Source organism: Ornithorhynchus anatinus, chromosome 5 (genome assembly GCF_004115215.2).
Source record: "Ornithorhynchus anatinus isolate Pmale09 chromosome 5, mOrnAna1.pri.v4, whole genome shotgun sequence".
NCBI lineage: Eukaryota > Metazoa > Chordata > Mammalia > Monotremata > Ornithorhynchidae > Ornithorhynchus > Ornithorhynchus anatinus.
The window spans coordinates 70,496,455-70,515,940 of NC_041732.1; the positions used below are offsets into that span (position 1 = coordinate 70,496,455).

At 45.4% G+C, this 19,486-nt stretch overlaps 1 protein-coding gene across 1 annotated transcript; it reads left to right on the plus strand.

Annotated features, from left to right (window-relative positions):
- The first annotated feature begins 6,185 nt into the window (after positions 1-6,185).
- TNFRSF9 (TNF receptor superfamily member 9) lies at positions 6,186-19,341 on the plus strand. Its single transcript, XM_029064669.2, has 7 exons — positions 6,186-6,455; positions 10,521-10,646; positions 13,202-13,339; positions 14,386-14,452; positions 16,425-16,552; positions 17,673-17,807; positions 18,629-19,341. Exons 1-7 carry the CDS (start codon positions 6,362-6,364, stop codon positions 18,769-18,771), a joined length of 831 nt encoding a protein of 276 aa, XP_028920502.1. The 5' UTR covers positions 6,186-6,361; the 3' UTR covers positions 18,772-19,341.
- Positions 19,342-19,486: the final 145 nt, after the last annotated feature.

The window sequence follows — 19,486 nt, forward strand, 5'->3', positions numbered from 1 at the left end:
GAATCCCGGCTCTGCCACTCGTCAGCTGTGGGACTGTGGGCAAGTCACTTCACTTCACTGGGCCTCAGTTACCTCATCTGTAAAATGGGGATGAAGACTGTGCGCCTCACGTGGGACAACCTGATTACCCTGTATCTACCCCAGCGCTTAGTACAGTGCTCTGCACATAGTAAGCGCTTAACAAATACTAACATTATTATTATTAATAAGCACTCAATAAATACCACTGATTGATTAATCTAAGTGACTCAGCTTCTCCCCATACCTTACTTTTGAATTTTCTGCTACTTCCTCCTCCCCAGCACTAATATACATATCGTAATTTATTTTAATGTCTGTCTCCCCCTCTAGACTGTAAACTCCTTATTGGGCAGGGAATGTGTCCACCACCACCCTCCCCAGTGCTTAGAACAATGTTCTGCACACAGTAAGCGCTCAAGAAATAACACTGATCGATTCTGATCCTTGGCTCATTCCCTTCCAGCCTCCCCATCTTCAAAGCCCTCCCCAAAGCCTTCCTCCTCCAAGAAGCCTCCAAGAAGCACTTTTGTTTTTATGGGTTTTTATACTGTACTATTTAAGTACTTTTATATTTATCCGTCTCTCTTATTTTGTACCCATCTCTCACTAGACTGGAAGCTCATTGTGGATAGTTATTATGTTATTATGTTGGTATTTGTTAAGCGCTTACTATGTGCAGAGCACTGTTCTAAGCGCTGGGGTAGACACAGGGGAATCAGGTTGTCCCACGTGGGGCTCACAGTCTTAATCCCCATTTTACAGATGAGGGAACTGAGGCACAGAGAAGTGAAGTGACTCGCCCACAGTCACACAGCCGACAAGTGGCAGAGTTGGGATTCGAACTCATGAGCCCTGACTCCAAAGCCCGTGCTCTTTCCACTGCGCCACTCTGCTTCTCAATAGGGATAAGGATAGGGATAGGGAACGTGTCTACCAACTCTGCTATTATGTACTCTCCCAAGCACTTAGTAGAGTGTTCTGCACACCGTAGGTACTCAATCGATATGATCGATTGATTATTAGACTGTAAATGACTCGAAAATGGGGACTACGCCTTCCACCTTCATTCTTTCATTCAATTGTATTTATTGAGCGCTTTCTGTGCGCAGAGCACTGTACTAAGAGCTTGGAAAGTACAATTCAGCAACAGATAGAGGCAATCCCTACCTAACAGCCAGCTCGCAGTCTAGAAGGCGGAGGCAGACATCAAAACAAAACAAGTAGACAGGCATCAATAGCACCAAAATAGAGAAATAGAATTATATATACATATCATTAATAAATAGAATAATAAATATGTACAACTATACACAAGTGCTTTGGGGCGGGGAAGGGGGTAGAGCAGAGGGAGGGAGTTGGGGCGATGGGGAGGGGAGGAGGAGCAGAGGGAAAGGGAGGGCTCAGTCTGGGAAGGCCTCCTGGAGGAGGTGAGCTTTCAGTAGGGCTTTATTTAGGGGGGAAGTGGCTAGTTCGGCAGATGTGAGGAGGGAGGACATTCCAGGTCAGAGGTAGGACGTGGGCCAGGGGTCGACGGCGGGACAGGTGAGAACGAGGCACCGTGAGGAGGTTAGCGGCACCCAATTTCTCTTCATACAGTAGGTACTCGAGCAAATGCCACTGATGATAGAATGACATAGATTCAGCCCTTGCTTTTCTTTCCTTGTTTGTAGTTTTGTTTTTGCTTTTCTTTCTTTGTAGCTTGGCCCGCTGCTCTCTTAAGTGTGGAACTGCCCTTCTGCTTCCTTCAATTCCTCAAATTCCTTCTTAGTTCCCACAAACTCCATCAGAATTCCTTTTACGGGAAGCTTTCTGCCCCGTTCTCGACACGAATCAATTTCATTTAATCAGAGATGAGTCCACAGAAGCCAAAAAGGTCTCTGGACCCCGGCAGCCCGGTATGGGCTAAGTACATGCAGGTAGGGGATTCACCTAAGATTTTGGGGAACAAACCCTTGCCTTTTAGGAATTTAAATGGTGCAATCCCCAAATCGAGCTAGCTTTTAACCCTTATCAACTTTTAATGTCAAAACAAACGAAAAATTCCCGACATATGACTCCAGTGACTAGAATTAAAGGGATGTCACGGGGCTATCATATCGGTAGTCCTAATACAGAAATTCAGTTTCACTCCTTAGCCTCGGACGAGCTGAGGAAGATCCATGGGATTCCTTGAAATGATTCAATCCTTTGTCTTTTTTTTTTTTTTTTTTTTTTCCCGAAGAAAGCTGGGACTCTTAAGGGGTCACAAGTGACTTACCAGAAAGCCGTGTTGGGGGTGTTACTTGGGGATTTTGGGGGGGAGAGGGGGTGTTCTAATGACACGTTCGACTCCCCTGTAAGACACACACACACACACAAAAAGCCAGTTATTGGGGATTTCCCACAGAGGCCCCTCCTCCGCTGACTCACGAGCACTAGAGGAGATGCACGATGAGCAGAGTTAGAGTCGCTGGGGACCCAGGAGTTCGAGCCGGGACATCTCTGCCTGCACCTCTGCACCCTAAAGGTTTGCTTTTGAGGATTCTTTCCCTGGCCCCTCTCCTCCATTGCCATGCCCATTCGAGCTCCCAGATCCTTTTCCAGCAGGCAGCCTCTTCCCCCCCCCAGCAACCCCCGTCCTGCTGCAGGGACGTTTCGCTAAACGATCCGTCCTCAGTTGGGTGGGCAGTTTTAGGAGAGGCTGGTGGCAGGGGGTCGGGACGCCGGGGAGAAAGGTTGCAACAGGTGGGATGGAGGGAAGCTTCCTCCCTGTCTCCTGGGAATTGCTCGGGGCCAAGTGGATGTGGAAGCGGAATCGCTTTCCCTCTGCTCCCAAGCCGGGGTGGCCAAGAGGGAATGGGGCCGGGGAGATGATGATGATAATAATAATAATAATAATAATGATAATGACGGTATTTACCGTTCTAAGCGCTGGGGCACATACAAGCGAATCAGGTTATCCCACGTGGAGCTCAGTCTTCATCCCCATAATAATGACGGTATTCTGTTGGGCGCTTACTCTGTGCTAAACTCTGTTCTAAACGCTGGGGGAGATACAAGCTAACCAGGTTATCTCGCGTGGGGCTCGCAGTCTTCACCCCCATAATAATGACGGCATTTGTCAAGCGTTGACTCTGTGCCAAGCACTGTTCTAAACGCTGGGGGAGATACCGGCTCATCAGGTTATCCCGCGTGGGGTTCACAGTTTTAATCCACGGTATTTAAGCGTTTCCTCTGTGCCAAGCACTGTTCTAAACGCTGGGGGAGATACCAGGTAATCAGGTTATCCCGCGTGGGGCTCAGTCTTCATCCCCATCATCATGACGGTATTTGTTAAGCGTTTCCTCGGTGCCAAGCACTGTTCTAAACGCTGGGGGAGGTACAAGATAAGGAGGTTATCCCGGGTGGGGTTCCCAGTTTTAATCCCCATAATAATGACGGTTTTTAAGCGCTTACTCTGTGCCCAGCACTGTTCTAAACGCCGGGAGCGTGGGGGTTCAGTTTTCATCCCCATCATCATGACGGTATTTGTTAAGCGTTTCCTCGGTGCCAAGCACTGTTCTAAACGTTGGGGGAGGTACAAGATAAGGAGGTTATCCCGGGTGGGGTTCCCAGTTTTAATCCCCATAATAATGACGGTTTTTAAGCGCTTACTCTGTGCCCAGCACTGTTCTAAACGCCGGGAGCGTGGGGGTTCAGTTTTCATCCCCATCATCATGACGGTATTTGTTAAGCGTTTCCTCGGTGCCAAGCACTGTTCTAAACGCTGGGGGAGGTACAAGATAAGGAGGTTATCCCGGGTGGGGTTCCCAGTTTTAATCCCCATACTAACGACGGTATTTTGTTAGGCGCTTACTGGGTGCCAAGCACTGTGCTAAACGCTGGGATAGACCCAAGGGAATCAGGTTGTCCAACGTGGGGCTCCCAGTTTTCAGCCCCATAATAACGACGGTATTTTATTAGGCGCTTACTGGGTGCCAAGCACTGTGCTAAACGCTGGGATAGACCCAAGGGAATCAGGTTGTCCTACGTGGGGCTCCCAGTTTTCAGCCCCATAATAACGACGGTATTTTATTAGGCGCTTACTGGGTGCCAAGCACTGTGCTAAACGCTGGGATAGACCCAAGGGAATCAGGTTGTCCAACGTGGGGCTCCCAGTTTTCAGCCCCGTAATCATGACGGTATTTTATTAGGCGCTTACTGGGTGCCAAGAACTGTGCTAAACGCTGGGGGAGATACAGGTAATGGGGGGCTCGCCATCTTCACCCCCATAATAACGATGGTATTTGTTAAGCGCTGACTCCGTGCTAAACGCTGGGGGAGATACCAGGTAATCAGCTTAGTACAGTGCTCTGCACATAGTAAGCGCTCAATAAATACTATTGAATGAATGAAAGGTTATCCCGCGTGGGGCTCGCAGTTTTAATCCCCATAATAACGACGATATTAAGCGCTTGTTCCGTGCCAAGCACTGCCCTAAACGCTGGGGGAGGTAGGTTACCTCGCAGGGGGGTGGCTCAGTGGAAAGAGCGTGGGCTGGGGAGTCAGAGGTCATGGGTTCGAATCCCACCTCCCCCGCTCGTCTGCTGGGTGACTGTGGGCAAGTCACTTCACTTCTCTGGGCCTCAGTGACCTCATCTGGAAAATGGGGATGAAGACTGGGAGCCCCTCGAGGGAGAACCTGCTGACCCTGTCTCTCCCCCAGCGCTTAGAGCAGGACTCTGCACATAGCAAGCGCTGAACAAATACCAACATTATTATTCAGCGTGGCTCAGTGGGAAGAGCCCGGGCTGGGGAGTCAGAGGTCATGGGTTCGAATCCCACCTCCCCCGCTCGTCTGCTGGGTGGCTGTGGGCAAGTCACTTCACTTCTCCGGGCCTCAGTTCCCTCCTCTGTAAAATGGGGATGAGGAGGGGGAGCCTCGTGTGGGACAACCCTGCATCTCCCCCAGCGCTTAGAACAGTGCTCTGCACAAATCCCAACCTTATTATTGTTATTATCCCCATTTCTAGAGGAGGGAACTGAGGCCCAGAGAAGGGAAGGGACTTGGCCAAGGTCACACGAGCAGAGAAATGGAGGAGTGGGGATTAGAACCCAAGCCCGGGCTCTTTCCACTAGGCCAGGAGGGAGGAAGGAGGGAGGGAGGGAGGGAGAATGAATGAATGAGTGAGTGTGTGTGTGTGTGTAATAAGAAGCAGCGTGGCTCAGTGGAAAGAACCCGGGCTTGGGAGTGAGAGGTCATGGGTTCGAATCCCGGCTCTGCCACTTGTCAGCTGTGTGACTGTGGGCAAGTCACTTCACTTCTCTGGGCCTCAGTTACCGCATCTGTAAAATGGGGATGAAGACTGTGAGCCTCAGGTGGGACAACCTGATCACCTTGTATCTCCCCCAGCGCTTAGAACAGTGCTCTGCACATAGTAAGCTCTTAACAAATATCAACATTATTATTATTATTAGAGAAGCAACGTGGCTCAGTGGAAAGAGCCCGGGCTTGGGAGTCAGAGCTGATGGGTTCGAATACTGCTCCACCACCTGTCAGCTGTGGCAGGTTTTTAGCTGTGGGCAAGTCACTTTACTTCTCTGGGCCTCAGTTCCCGCCTCTGTAAAATGGGGATGAAGACTGGGAGCCTCACGTGGGGACAACCTGATGACCCTGCATCTCCCCCAGCGTTTAGAACAGGGCTCTTTACATAGTAAGCGCTGAACAAATACCAACATTATTATTATTATTCTCTGGGCCTCAGTTCCCTCCTCTGTCAAATGGGGATGAAGCCTGGGAGCCTCCCGTGGGGACAACCTGATGCCCCTGTCTCTCCCCCCAGCGCTTAGAACAGCGCTCTGCACAGAGTAAGCGCTGAACAAATACCAACATTATTGTTATGATTAATACAGGAAGGTCTGTGGCGTTTGTGGCCCGCAGGAGGTTTGGGGCAGCTCCGCCTGGGCGCCCCCTCCTGGCGGGGCAAGGCGAGCCGCCCCCTGGACCACGTGACCCCCGGAGCCCCGCCCACCGCCGGACACGTGACCGCCGGAGCCCCGCCCACCGCGTCGGGGAGGAAGCTTCTCCGTCGGGCCAGGCCGAGCCCGCCGCCTGGCCACGCCCCCTGTCGCGTGACCCCGCCCCCTGTCGCGTGACCCCGCCCCCTGTCGCGTGACCCCCGCCCCCTGCCGCGCCGTCACGCCCCCTGACACGTGACCCCGCCCCCTGCCGGAGGAGGGCGGAGCCGCCGGAGCACGTGGAGGCCGCCGCTCTCTAGCGCCCCTAGCGCCTTCCCCGTGCAGGACACTCCAGCTCGCCCTGCAGCTCGCCCTGCAGCTCGCCCTGCAGCTCGCCCTGCAGCTCGCCCTCCAAGGCGGCACCATGGGCAGAGCCTTCTGCAAACTGGTGGCCACCGTCCTGCTTGTCATCCACCTGGGAGCCGTAAAGGCCTGGCAGGACTGCAGCTGTCCAGCCGGTAAGACGCTGACGGTGACTTGGCTGACTCCCATCCACTCTCTTTTGGATGCTGACTTCACTCGCCCGTTTTTAGCCCCCTTTTCTTTCCTTCTGGGTGCTTACGACGTGCCAGGCACTCTACTACTACTAATAATGTTGGCATTTGTTAAGCGCTTACTATGTGCCAAGCACTGTTCTAAGCGCTGGGGGGAGATACAGGGTCATCAGGTTGTCCCAGGTGAGGCTCGCAGTTAATCCCCATTTTACAGATGAGGTACCTGAGGCACAGAGAAGTGAAGTGACTTGCCCACAGTCACACAGCTGACAAGTGGCAGAGCCAGGATTCGAACTCATGACCTCTGACTCCCAAGCCCAGGCTCTTTCCACTGAGCCACGCTGCTTCTCAGGCGCTGGGGTTCATACAAGCTAATCAGGTTGGACTTGGTCCATATAATAATAATAATCTGTTATTTGTTAAGCACTTACCGGGTGCCAGGCACTGAACTAGGTGCTGGGATTGATACAAGCTAGTCAGGTTGGACCCAGTCCATATAATAATAATAATAATTGTGATATTTGTTGAGCACTTACCGGGTGCCAGGCACTGAACTAAGCGCTGGGGTAGAAGCAGGCTAATCAGGTTGGACCCAGTTCATATAATAATAATAATAATAACTCTGTTATTAGTTAAGCACTTAGTGTATGCCAGGCACTGCACTTGGCACTGGGGTGGATACAAGCTAGTCAGGTTGGACACAGTCCATATAATAATAATAATAATAAGAAGAAGAAGAATTGTGTTATTTGTTAAGCACTTAGTGTGTGCCAGGCACTGAACTAGGTGCTGGGGTAGATACAAGCTAATCAGGTTGGACCCAGTTCATATAATAACAATAATAATAATAATAAGAAGAAGAATTGTGTTATTTGTTAAGCACTTAGTGTGTGCCGGGCACTGAACTAGGTGCTGGGGTTGATATAAGCTAATCAGGTTGGACCCAGTCCATATAATAATAATAATAATAAGAAGAAGAATTGTGTTATTTGTTAAGCACTTAGTGTGTGCCAGGCACTGAACTAGGTGCTGGGGTAGATACAAGCTAATCAGGTTGGACCCAGTCCATATAATAATAATAATAAGAATTGTGTTATTTGTTAAGCACTTAGTGTGTGCCAGGCACTGAACTAGGCGCTGGGGTAGATACAAGCTAATCAGATTGGACACAGTCCATAAAATCATAATTGTGGTACTTCTTAAGCACTTACCGAGTGCCAGGCACTGAACTAGGCGCTGGGGTAGAAGCAGGCTAATCAGGTTGGACACAGTCCTTATAATAATAAGAAGAAGAATTGTGTTATTTGTTAAGCACTTAGTGTGTGCCAGCCACTGACCTAGGCACTGGGGTAGATACAAGCTAGTCAGGTTGGACACAGTCCATGTAATAAAAATAATTGTAATTGTGGAATTTCTTAAGCACTCTCCATGTGCCAGGCACTAAACTAGGCACTGGGGTAGAGGCGAGCTAATCAGATTGGACACAGTCCATATAATAACAATAATAAGAATTGTGTTATTTGTTAAGCACTTAGTGTGTCCCGGGCACTGAACTAGGCGCTGGGGTAGATACAAACTAGTCAGGTTGGACACAGTCCATATAATAAGAAGAAGAAGAATTGTGGTATTTGTTAAGCACTTAGTGTGTGCCAGGCACTGAACTAGGCGCTGGGGTAGATACAATCTAATCAGGTTGGACACAGTCCATATAATAATAAGAATTGTGGTATTTCTTAAGCACTTACTGTGTGTCGGGCACTGAACTAGGAGCTTGGGTAGAAGCCAGCTAATCAGGTTGGACACAGTCCATACTTGTCAGCTGTGTGACTTTGGGCAAGTCACTTAACTTCTCGGTGCCTCAGTTACCTCATCTGTAAAATGGGGATTAAAGACTGTGAGCCCCACGCGGGACAACCTGATTCCCCTGTGTCTCCCCCAGTGCTCAGAACAGTGCTCGGCACATAGTAAACTCTTAACAAATACCAACATTATTATTATTAATAATAATAAGAATAGTGTTATTTGTTAAGCACTGTGTGCCGGGCACTGAACTAGGCGCTGGGGTAGATACAAGCTAGTCAGGTTGGACACAGTCCATATAATAATAATGATAATAATTGTGGTATTTGTTAAGCACTTACCGGGTGTCAGGCACTGAACTAGGCGCTGGGGTTGAAACAAGTTAATCGGGTTGGACACAGTCCATTTAATAATAATAACTGTGGTATTTGTTAAGCACTTACCGTGTGCCAGGCACTGAACTAGGCGCTGGGGTTGATGCAAGTTAATCAGGTTGGACATAGGTGGTACTTGTTAAGCACTCTCTATGTGCAAGGCACTGTTCTAAACTCTGAGGTAGATATGAGCTGATCAGGTTGGACACCGTCCATGTAGTAATAATAATTCTGGTACTTATTAAGCACTCACTACGTACTGTTCTAAACTCGGAGATGCAAGCTAATCAGGATGGACCCAGTCCATACAATAATAATAATGATAATTGTGGACTTGTTAAGCACTCACTATATGCCAGGCACTGTTCTAAACTCCGAGGTAGATATAAGCTAATCAGGTTGGACACAGTCCATGTAATAATAATTGTGGTACTTGTTAAGCACTTACTGTGTGCCCGGCGCTGTTCTAAACTCTGTGGGAGATACAGACTAATCAGGTTAGACACAGTCCCCGTCCCACATGGGGCTCACAGTCTTCATCCCCTTTTTGAAGATGGGGTAACTGAGACCCAGAGAAGTGAAGTGGCTTGTCCAAGGTCACACGGCAGTCAAGTGGCAGAGCTGGGATTAGAACCCAGGTCCTTCTGGCCGTCCAAGCCCCGGGTTCTAGTCACTAGGTCATGCTGTTCCTCAGCCAAGCCTCTGTATTGGCTTCTTTCAAGATGGAGAGAGGAATAATGTACCTGGCTGATGGAAGTTCTCTTCTCTCAATAGGGACCAGCTCTTCTGTTCTAGTTGCACGACCCCTGAGCGGCCCCACGAAAAATCATATCTCCTCCAGGAAGCCTTCCCTGATTAACCTCTCTTCTCCCCCCTCTCTGTTCTCCCTCCCCCGTGGGGTGTCTATGCCTTTGGAGACCAAGCCCTATAGCAGTGATGTACATATCCTTATATTCTGCTGCTTCCCCTCCCTGTAATTTAACATCTGTCTTTCCCACTAGATTGCAAACTCCTTGGTAACAATAATGTTGGCATTTGTTAAGCGCTTACTGTGTTCAAAGCACTCTAAGCGCTGGGGGATACAATAATAATGTTGGTATTTGTTAAGCACTTGCTATGTGCAGAGCACTGTTCTAAGCACTGGGGTGGATAAAGGGTAATCAGGTTGTCCCACGTGAGGCTCACAATCTTAATCCCCATTTTACAGATGAGGTAACTGAGGCCCAGAGAAGTGAAGTGACTTGCCCACAGTCACCCACCTGACAAGTGGCAGAGCCAGGATTCGAACCCATGACCTCTGACTCCTAAGCCCGTGCTCTTTCCACTGAGCCACGCTGCTTGATCAGGTTGTCCCACATGGGGCTCACAGTCTTAATCCCCATTTTGCAGATGAGGTAACTGAGGCACAGAGAAGTTAAGTGACTTGCCCAAAGTCACACAGCTGACAAGCAGCGAAGCTGGGATTTGAACCCATGATCTCTGACTGCCTAGGCCGTGCTCTTTCCACTGAGCCACGCTGCTTCCTGACTACCAATCACATCGTACCCTCGTAAGCACTTAGTACAGAATTCTGCACCGAGTAAGTGCTCGATAAATACCACTGACTGATTCAATCATGAGATAAAAGATGTTTTCCTGTTATCTTAACTGTTCCCCTACTTGGATTTTCTTTCCATTATCTTAATTCTGGGTTTTGCCCTCAGGGATCTTGTGTGGAAAAACACATCTGAAAATCAAACTCAGGATGATGTTGATATGTATTTCTTCCGGTTGATTTAAATATTCTACCGTGTGTGCGTTTAATACAAATAAGATCGATGGCTGTTGTCTTGATTTTTGTTTTTTTTCCCCCCAGGTACTTTTCTGAATGACACAAACTGTGGGAAGAACAAGCACCAAGTTTGCCTCCCTTGCCCTCCAAACAGTTTCTCCAGCACAAACGGCCAACAGACAACGTGTGACAGATGCAAAAAATGCCAAGGTGCGATGACGATTTGTAGTCAAATGGGGGTGATGAACTCAGTGTAGGCCCGGGGATGTTTCTGATTTTTTTTGGAGGAGAAAATCAGCCGAGTGCAATCGGAGCGGTTACACTTGGGAATTTTTCACTGAGAGCGAGGCGTGTATCCTGCCCGTGACCCGTTCGATCAGTCGGTGGTAATTATTGAGGGCTTAGTATGTGTTCGATCTCTGCTTGTGGCCCGGACACTGATGGGTGGAGCCGTGTCCCCATGGTGGTTCCTTTCCGAAACCAGGCCCTGTTCGGAAGCTTTTCGAGTCCGGTTTCCCTCGGACGGCACCTGAGGGCCTCTGGGCCGGACTTCAGGACGGGAAGTCCAGAGTCTGGGAGAATGGGAAGCAGCGTGGCTCAGTGGAAAGAGCCTGGGCTTGGGAGTCAGAGGTCATGGGTTCGAATCCCAGCTCTGCCACTTGTCAGCTGTGTGACTGTAAGTCACTTCACTTCTCTGTGCCTCAGTTCCCTCATCTGTAAAATGGGGATGAAGACTGTGAGCCTCACGTGGGACAACCTGATTACCCTGTATCTATCCCAGCGCTTAGAACAGTGATGTGCACATAGAAAGCGCTTAACAAATACCAACATTATTATTATTATGTGAACTTCTTGGTGGGTGGGGAAGGTGGGTAACAACTCGGTTGTATCGTACCCTCTCCAGTGCTTAGCATGGTGCTCTGCTCATAGTGAGTGCTCAAGAAATTCCACTGATTGGTGGGATGGCATTCTGAGTGGGGCTGGGAGATGGAGCCTCCTGGCATTGCTATAGCACAGTGCAGCGTGGCTCAGTGGAAAGAGCCCAGGCTTGGGAGCCAGAGGTCATGGGTTCGAATCCCAGATCTGCCACTTGTCAGCTGTGGGACTGTGGGCAAGTCACTTCACTTCTCTGTGCCTCAGTGACCTCATCTGTAAAATGGGGATGAAGACTGGGAGCCTCACGTGGGACAACCTGATGACCCTGTATCTACCCCAGCGCTTAGAACAGTGCTCTGTACAGAGTAAGCGCTTAACAAACACCAGCATTATTATTATTATTAAAGCTAGGTCCAGCCAGCTTCTCGGGGTTCCAGCTAAAGGGTGGTTAAATACATCCTTTCTTATACAACCTACAATGAAACTCGAGTTGTGCCCCTTTGCCCTCATCAGAGCAGATCACTCCCCGGTCATTATTATTAATATAATGTTATTCACTCTATAATCATTAAAGAGTATTTTTATCCATCCTTTAGCTGGACTCCCAGGAAGCTACCTGGACTTAGCTCTCATTACTGATTGCTTTAGCAGTACCAGGAGGCTCTGTTTCCCAGTTCTACTTAGAATGTTAATCAATCAATCAGTGGTATTTATTGATATTTTGGGATTTTTTTACAATAAATAGCTGGTATTTATTATTAGTAATAATAATATCAATAATAATGATAATTGGAGAGTGACCTGTTCCAAGTAGGGCAAAAGCGCAAAATTCAAGTTTCATTGTATTATTATTAGTGTCATTATTAGTATTATCAATATTACAATAACATAGCATACAACAATAATATATTAAGTTCTAACAATAAAATACTTATAATATGATTATACATTGTGATAATTTAATAATATAATTATAATAATCCCATCGATCGATTGAGACTTCCAGATTCTGATCTTTTCTTATAATCATGATAAGAACATAATAATACATTATCATAGAATAGGATAGCAATAGAATTATAATTATACCACGGATCGACAAAGACTTCCAGACTCTCTCATTCTTAGCTTTTCTCTCACCACACCCAAGCTCAGGCTCTTCCCTTGCCCCAGCAAACCTTCTATCTGTTCTCAGCTCTTGAACCTTCTGCTTGTGATTCATTACTCATATCTTCCCCCCTGAGTGAATCATACTGCCCCCTCCATATTCATACACTTATATGTTGGTTATTGAGTTATTCAATTCATGTCTATATCTCCTTCATTAAATTGTAAGCCCCTTGAGGGCAGGGATCATGTATCTCTACAAGTTCTCTTTCTCTTTTGTATATCATTTCCCAGTGCTTAGTACAGTCTTCAGCACACAGCAAAAACTTTTACTTTGTAGGTTCTTCAAGTTCCTGGTGTACTACTTGTCCTATAACAGGCGTTCATTAGTTGCGGATATTAATGTTTTGAAGAAACTAGGGATTTAGAAGCGAGAAAACTGTCCCAAGAGCTTTTAAATGGCCTGTCCATAAGCCCCTCTATTTGCGGGAAGGTTCTCTTAGAGTCAGAATCGTTGCTTGTACTGCAGAGGCAACGGAGTTAAAGACTGGCTGAGTTAACTTTAGCGTAAGCGTATGGCCAGATTTACTCAGATTGGTTAAAGTGAAAGTTATTCCCACTGAGAAACTCCAGACGATAACAGGGACCTGATCCTGTACAAACTTGAGCTCACCTAGTGTGTAACTCTCAGAAATGGTTTTTCAAAGCAGAATCTCAAACTAGGAAGAGAGAGTCACTAGATTTGATCGCCAAATGTTAATAAAACCCTTTTTGTCTTTAAGGTATTTTCCAACTGAAGAGGGCGTGCACTGCAACGCAAAATGCAGAATGTGTCTGCATAAATGGTTATCATTGTTCCGGGAAAGAATGTTCAATGTGTGAGAAAGATTGTAAAGAAGGTCAAGAACTAACCAGAAAAGGTAGGATTGCATTTTTTAAGTCATGGGCCTGGGGATCAGAAGGTCATGGGTTCTAATACCGGCTCCCCCACTTGTCTGCTGTGTGGCCTTGGGCAAGCCACTTCGCGTCTCTGTGCCTCAGTTACCTCATCTGTAAAATGGGGATGAAGACTGGGAGCTCTGTGCAGAACAGGGACTGTGTCCAACCTGATTTGCTCTTATCCACCCCAGCACTTAGTACAGTGCCTGGCACATAGTAAGCGCTTAAAAAATATCATAATTATTATTATGATTATGTAACCTATCACTAGTACAAGATCCTAGAATACATATGCCTTAAAAAAAATAAAAGATGCTTATGACTTCCCTCTAAACTGTAAACTCGTTATGGGCAGGGAACATGACTCCTAATTCTGCTGTCTTGTGCTATCCCACGCACTTAGTATACTACTCTGCACATAGTAAGCACTCCGTAAATGGTATTTATTGACTGATGCCAAATCACAAGCGCAAGAATCCCTGAAATGGCCTATTATCACAAAAGGGATCTTCCAGTAAACAAACATGCGAAACACTTCCTTTTTAAAAGTGCAGAGATTTTTATTTAAAACTTTGGCCAACCTAAATGGTTTAATTGAATAACATGGGATGGCAGTAGAGGCTTAAAGGTGCAGTGATGCAGAAGGGCATCAGGGTTGGCACCTGATCTGAGCTAGAAACCAAAGCTTTTCTCCCCGTGGCCCCCCTGCTCACTCTCAGACCTCTCCCCCCTCTCTCTCTCTCTCACATCACTCCTCTTTGAAGCTCCCTCTGGTCATACTGATTGTCCAGGACCTCCTGATCTCTATGCAGGAATTTCCTGTGTGATCATCCCGATTTCTTGCTGCATTAACAGAGTAGATAATCTCCTATTTATGCTCAGCTGAGCAGTGTTTTGATCATCTCACAGTTAGACATGAACCTGGAGTTTTGTATTATTTTCGTTGCTTTTTAACATCTGACACAGTAGATGTTTTAAAAGGATGAAAGTACTTAAGTTCTTCAATGTTTTCTCGTTTTTGTGAAAGGTTGTAAAGATTGTGGCTATGGGACATTTAACAATCGGTCTTATGGGATGTGCAGAGAATGGACAAAGTAAGTATCACATTCGTTAACTTTTTAAACAATTGGATTTAATACTTGGTTCAAATGAATTTTAAAAAAATGCATGCTTTGCTTGTAAAGAATTCTTGTTTTTTTTTCTTTATCCAGTGCAGGTGGATTAAACTAAGCCTTGTTATAACATGGTGGGGTCTGTCCTCACTGATAGACAGGCATCATTGTGATCCCGGCCTCAGTTACCTCATCAGTAAAATGGGGACTAAGACTGTGAGCCCGATGCAGGACAGGGACTGTGTCCAACCCGATTTTCTGGTATCCACCCCAGCGCTCAGTACAGTGCCTGGTGCTAAACACATACCATAATAATTATTATTATTATCCTAGCTCTTGATGATGATGGTGTTTCCCATTGCAAATGGCAAACCAGCCTTGATCCAATCAGACTTGGGGATTGAAAGTCCATGCGAAAGAACTGAAGGAAGGGCTAGCCAGCTTGGTTCAGACATTAAATTACTGTGGCCTGGGCCTGAATCAGCCACTCCCCCCCCCAACTCCTACCTCACCCCGCTAAGTTACACTGGACACTATCACATCACACTGCATACGCCATGTGTTGATATCATTACATCCCCATATACACACACAGTGGATAGAGCAAGGGCCGGGGAGTCAGAAGGTCACGATTTCTAATCCCACTTGCCTGCTGGGTGACCTTGGGCAAGTTACTCCACTTCTCTGTGCTTCAGTTACCTCATCTGTAAAATGGGGATCGAGACCCAATTTGCTTGTATCCACCCCAGCACTTAAAAATATCACAATTCTTATTATTATATCCAACAAGATTTTGTTGTACCCTTCAAATCCCTCAATCTAACATTCCAAGTGGCAAGACCCTGATTTACACTCTGCTAATAGATCACGTCTGTCCTGCCACCAGGGCTTAGAACAGTGCCCAGTGTTTAGAACAGTACTTGGCACATAGTAAGCGCTTAACAAATCCTATCACTAATTATTATTGTTCTTAAGAAGGGCAGGGTCATGGCCATAGCCATATTTGAGAAAAGCCAATCGGTGACATCATCATAATCATCAGTGGTATTTATTGAGCACTTACCCTCTGGCAGAGCACTGTACTAAGCGCTTGACTATCTTTGAGAAGGATCAAGTGGCTGCCACTTTCTGGAGACCCTCGCCACTTGGTACTCTGAAATAATGGCTTACCTCACTTTCCATCTGAAGAAGGTCTGAATGCCAAGAATTTGCAGAGCACCTCTTGCCCCCTTATCACCCTGTCAGCCGTGTCTCTGCAGGGGCAGTGGTTGAAAGGGGCAACTAGGCATGTAGGGCTGGATCACATTGCAATAAGCACCTGAGCATTTTATGCACAAAATCCACTTATAGCTGCAGTGACCACAGCATTAGGTCGCTGCTGTCCTGTTGCATGGTAGTCCTGTTCTTTTGAGAAGCAGCCTGGCTCAGTGGAAAGAGCCTGGGCTTGGGAGTCAGAGGTCATGGGTTTGAATCCCAGCTATGCCACTTGTCTTCACTTCTCTGTACCTCAGTTACCTCATCTGTAAAATGGGGATTAGCTGTGAGCCTCGCATGGGACAACCCGATTACCCTCTATCTACCCCAGGGCTTAGAACAGTTGCTCAGCACATAGTAAGTGCTTAACAAATACCACATTATTATTATTTAGAACAAGATTTTACCTCTGTCCCCTACTGGATTTAGGATAATGTTGGAAATTCTTACCTGACTAAAATGTGAATTGACTTGGCCAATATTCCTTACCCTGCATGCACCAAATTTACATTTTCCACCTTTTGCCACTTCCCCAAAATAAGAAACTAAGAACTACCTGGCTTTATTTTTATGCTTCTGCAAATTCTAATCTATACAGTTATTTTTCAGTTTTTATTAACTGTGCATATAAATTATTATATATAATTACAGCAATTGTGTGCACATGTCAATTAATTATTATCTTCCTTACCCAATTAAGCTGTTCCCTGGCTGGAAAAGTTGTGCTCCAAAATGGAACACAAATGAGCGATGTGGTATGTGGAAAAGTTTCAACAGACTTCTCTCCGGATGCCTTCTCAGTCACCATTCCATCTGTCTTTGTAGCAGGTGAGCTGCTGATCATTATTTTCTAGTTGTAGTGAATTGGTCCCAGGTGGGGTTCTTGGGGGGTTGGGGCATAGATAAAAATGAGGGTAGCATTCTGGAGGAACCCTGATTTTTTTGAAAACTTACGCTGTGTTCACAGCTGTGTCCACTGTGCACTTGTGTACCACCGTTCCTTCCGACACAAATCTCATTCTCTCCAGACAGACGCAAGTTGTCGGAAGAACATTCCCTAATTCTGCTATTTCATTTGATCCAAAACCCATCTGGCAAAGTTGACTGGAATAGCCAATGAAACACTAATAAGAGGAGGAGATAAGTAGAGATTGCCCTTTGAGGGCAGGGAACATGAGTCTCGCGTTTTTGTACTATTTCAACTCTTTAGTACAGAGCTTAGCACACAGGCGATATTTATATATCACTGATAGCGTCTTCTCTAAATCCTTTGTAGAACATCTTTTTTAGCTGTGTGCTATAAAACTTCTCTCACTGCCCCAGTACTCTGGCCAGCTCTTTTTTATTATTATTGTTATCATTATTATTACTATTCTAAGCACCTCAAAATTTACACTGATGGAAATACAAGATAAACACTTAAGTACAATCCTGTCCCCCAAAGGCCTATAAGGTATTTAGAAGGCAGGTTCCCTGTCCACACTCAGTTCTTATTAAAGGTAGAATGGGGCTTGAGCAGGCCAGATAATCAAGTTATTGTTACCCTGGGTCAAGGAGACAAACTCCAGAAACAGTCAAAATCTCAGACTGGAAACCATGAGTAGGAGTTACCTAGTTGCTCCACCTTCAAGATTGCCCCTAAACTATTACAGCAAGTTGGGCATCGGGAGAGTTTCAAATCTTTCTATGAAAAGCATACAATTTTCATGGGAAACTGACTCTTGCTAGAAACGACAAGCCATTTTATTTGTTTTAGGGGATGAGGAAAACCGTGTATTTTTCATTAAATTATTTAAAAATTTTTTTTGCCTGAGTACCTTACCTACGAAGCTAGCAGGGGGAAAAGTGTCAAAATATTTTATGTAGCCGGTTCCTCTGATATCATGTTTCCTCATTTCACTGATAGTGCACCTTTTGTGTATTTCATGAATCTGTTTTTGTGTTGCAGACAAGGATATCCAGGTATTCACCATTACCCTTGCTCTCATCATGGCTTCGTCAGTGTTCTTAGTTCTGCTCATCACGTTTTGTTTCTGTATCACAATCTGGAGCAAAAAGAAGCTACCGGATATCTTCAAGCAGAGTAAGATTCACTCATTCATTCAGTCGTATTTATTGAGCGCTTACTGTGTGCAGAGCACTGTATTGAGCGCTTGGGAAATACAGTTCAGCAACAAATAGAGACCATCCCTGCCCACAATGGGCTCACGGTCTAGAAGTGGGGGAGACAGACATCAAAACAAGTAAACAGGCATCAATAGCATCAAAATAGATAGAATTATAGATATATACACATCATTTATAAAAATAAGAGTTGTAGACAATAAGTCCTTTTCCTTTTTTGAGTGGACCCCATCCATGGATTAAAGATTTCTTTAAAAATGTACCAATGTGGATTCTAGGCCTCTTTCAGAATGGGAAGAAAGTTCCTGGGTTTTAGTTTAGTTTAAGGATTTTGGGGGGCTACCTTCATCAAGAGTTTATTTTCTCCCTCCACTATGCATCAAAACCTAAGGGACTGCAGTGAAACGCAACATGGATCTATCAGCAAAAATGCTGTGAAAAATGCAAACAAGCACTGTTCACACTTCCTAGACTATGACAATATATTGGGTTTGGGCACACAATTTGGAGAATATTTAGAGAACTAGGAAAGAGTTTGGAAAATAGAAGCAAGGATGAAAAGATTGATAAGTTGTACTTATGAAGAAAATTTACATTAATGGACATTAGTTATTTTTATTCTAAATAACTGAAAATAAAATCACAAAGTGAGACAGTCCTGAGAACAACCCATGGCTAATGGCGTTAATGCTCTCTGGAAATGTGTGATTTGAGACCCCAGATTAGGAAAAAGGCATTTATGAGAATCAAAAAGTCACATGATATTCTTTTCTGTTTTAGCATTTATAAAACCAGTGCAAACTGCGCAAGAAGAAGATGCCTGTAGTTGCCGCTTCCCAGAAGAAGAAGAAGGAGAATGCAGTGACTGCTGTGAATCCTTAAGATTGAAATCAGAGCTGCAATTAAAGCTTCCGGATCCTTGAAGACTAAATTTCTTCTAGGAGATGGAACAGAAGTATTACAGTATTTTCAGATAGAATGAGACATTCTTAAGGTTTTGGCTAAAGGGGGCATTTTTACAGTTTTTCTTCATAATATTCATTCCACCAGTCTTCATCTGTGGCCATGAACATCGCTAATTTAGTGTGGTAAAGTATTTACATGATTCATTTTTTTGTATATGAATTTAGGGCATAGTATGAATCGTTATGAATCGCGAAAGCAGTATTTAGCAAAAAATATTTTTTTAAGTACTCTCCAGCAACTAATTGGACTTGTCCTTAATATTTCCATTTAATTACGTGTTCAATGAAATGTGTATAATCTTTTGAACTTTTAAATGGGTTAGTTTGGTACCTTGTAGAGGTTTAATATATTAATATAGAGTAGTAAAAGTATTTATTAAGCACTTACTTTGTGCAGGGCACTGTACTAAGTGCCAGGGGTTGGAAGGGAAGGGGAGAAGCAGGGAAACGGGAAGGGGGGACCCATCAATGAGTTTGAATATAACATAAAAATTTGGATTGAAACTGCATAAATTGTTTTCTATAAAATGTCTTCGAGTATGGTTTCTTACTTTGAATTTTGTAACACTAAAAACTGAAATCGATTGCAACAATTTAGTCTGCTTCTTCAACTGACATTCTCTCTCTTTCCTATCTTGGTAGCAATTTGATTTTTTTCTAGAATGCTTAAATG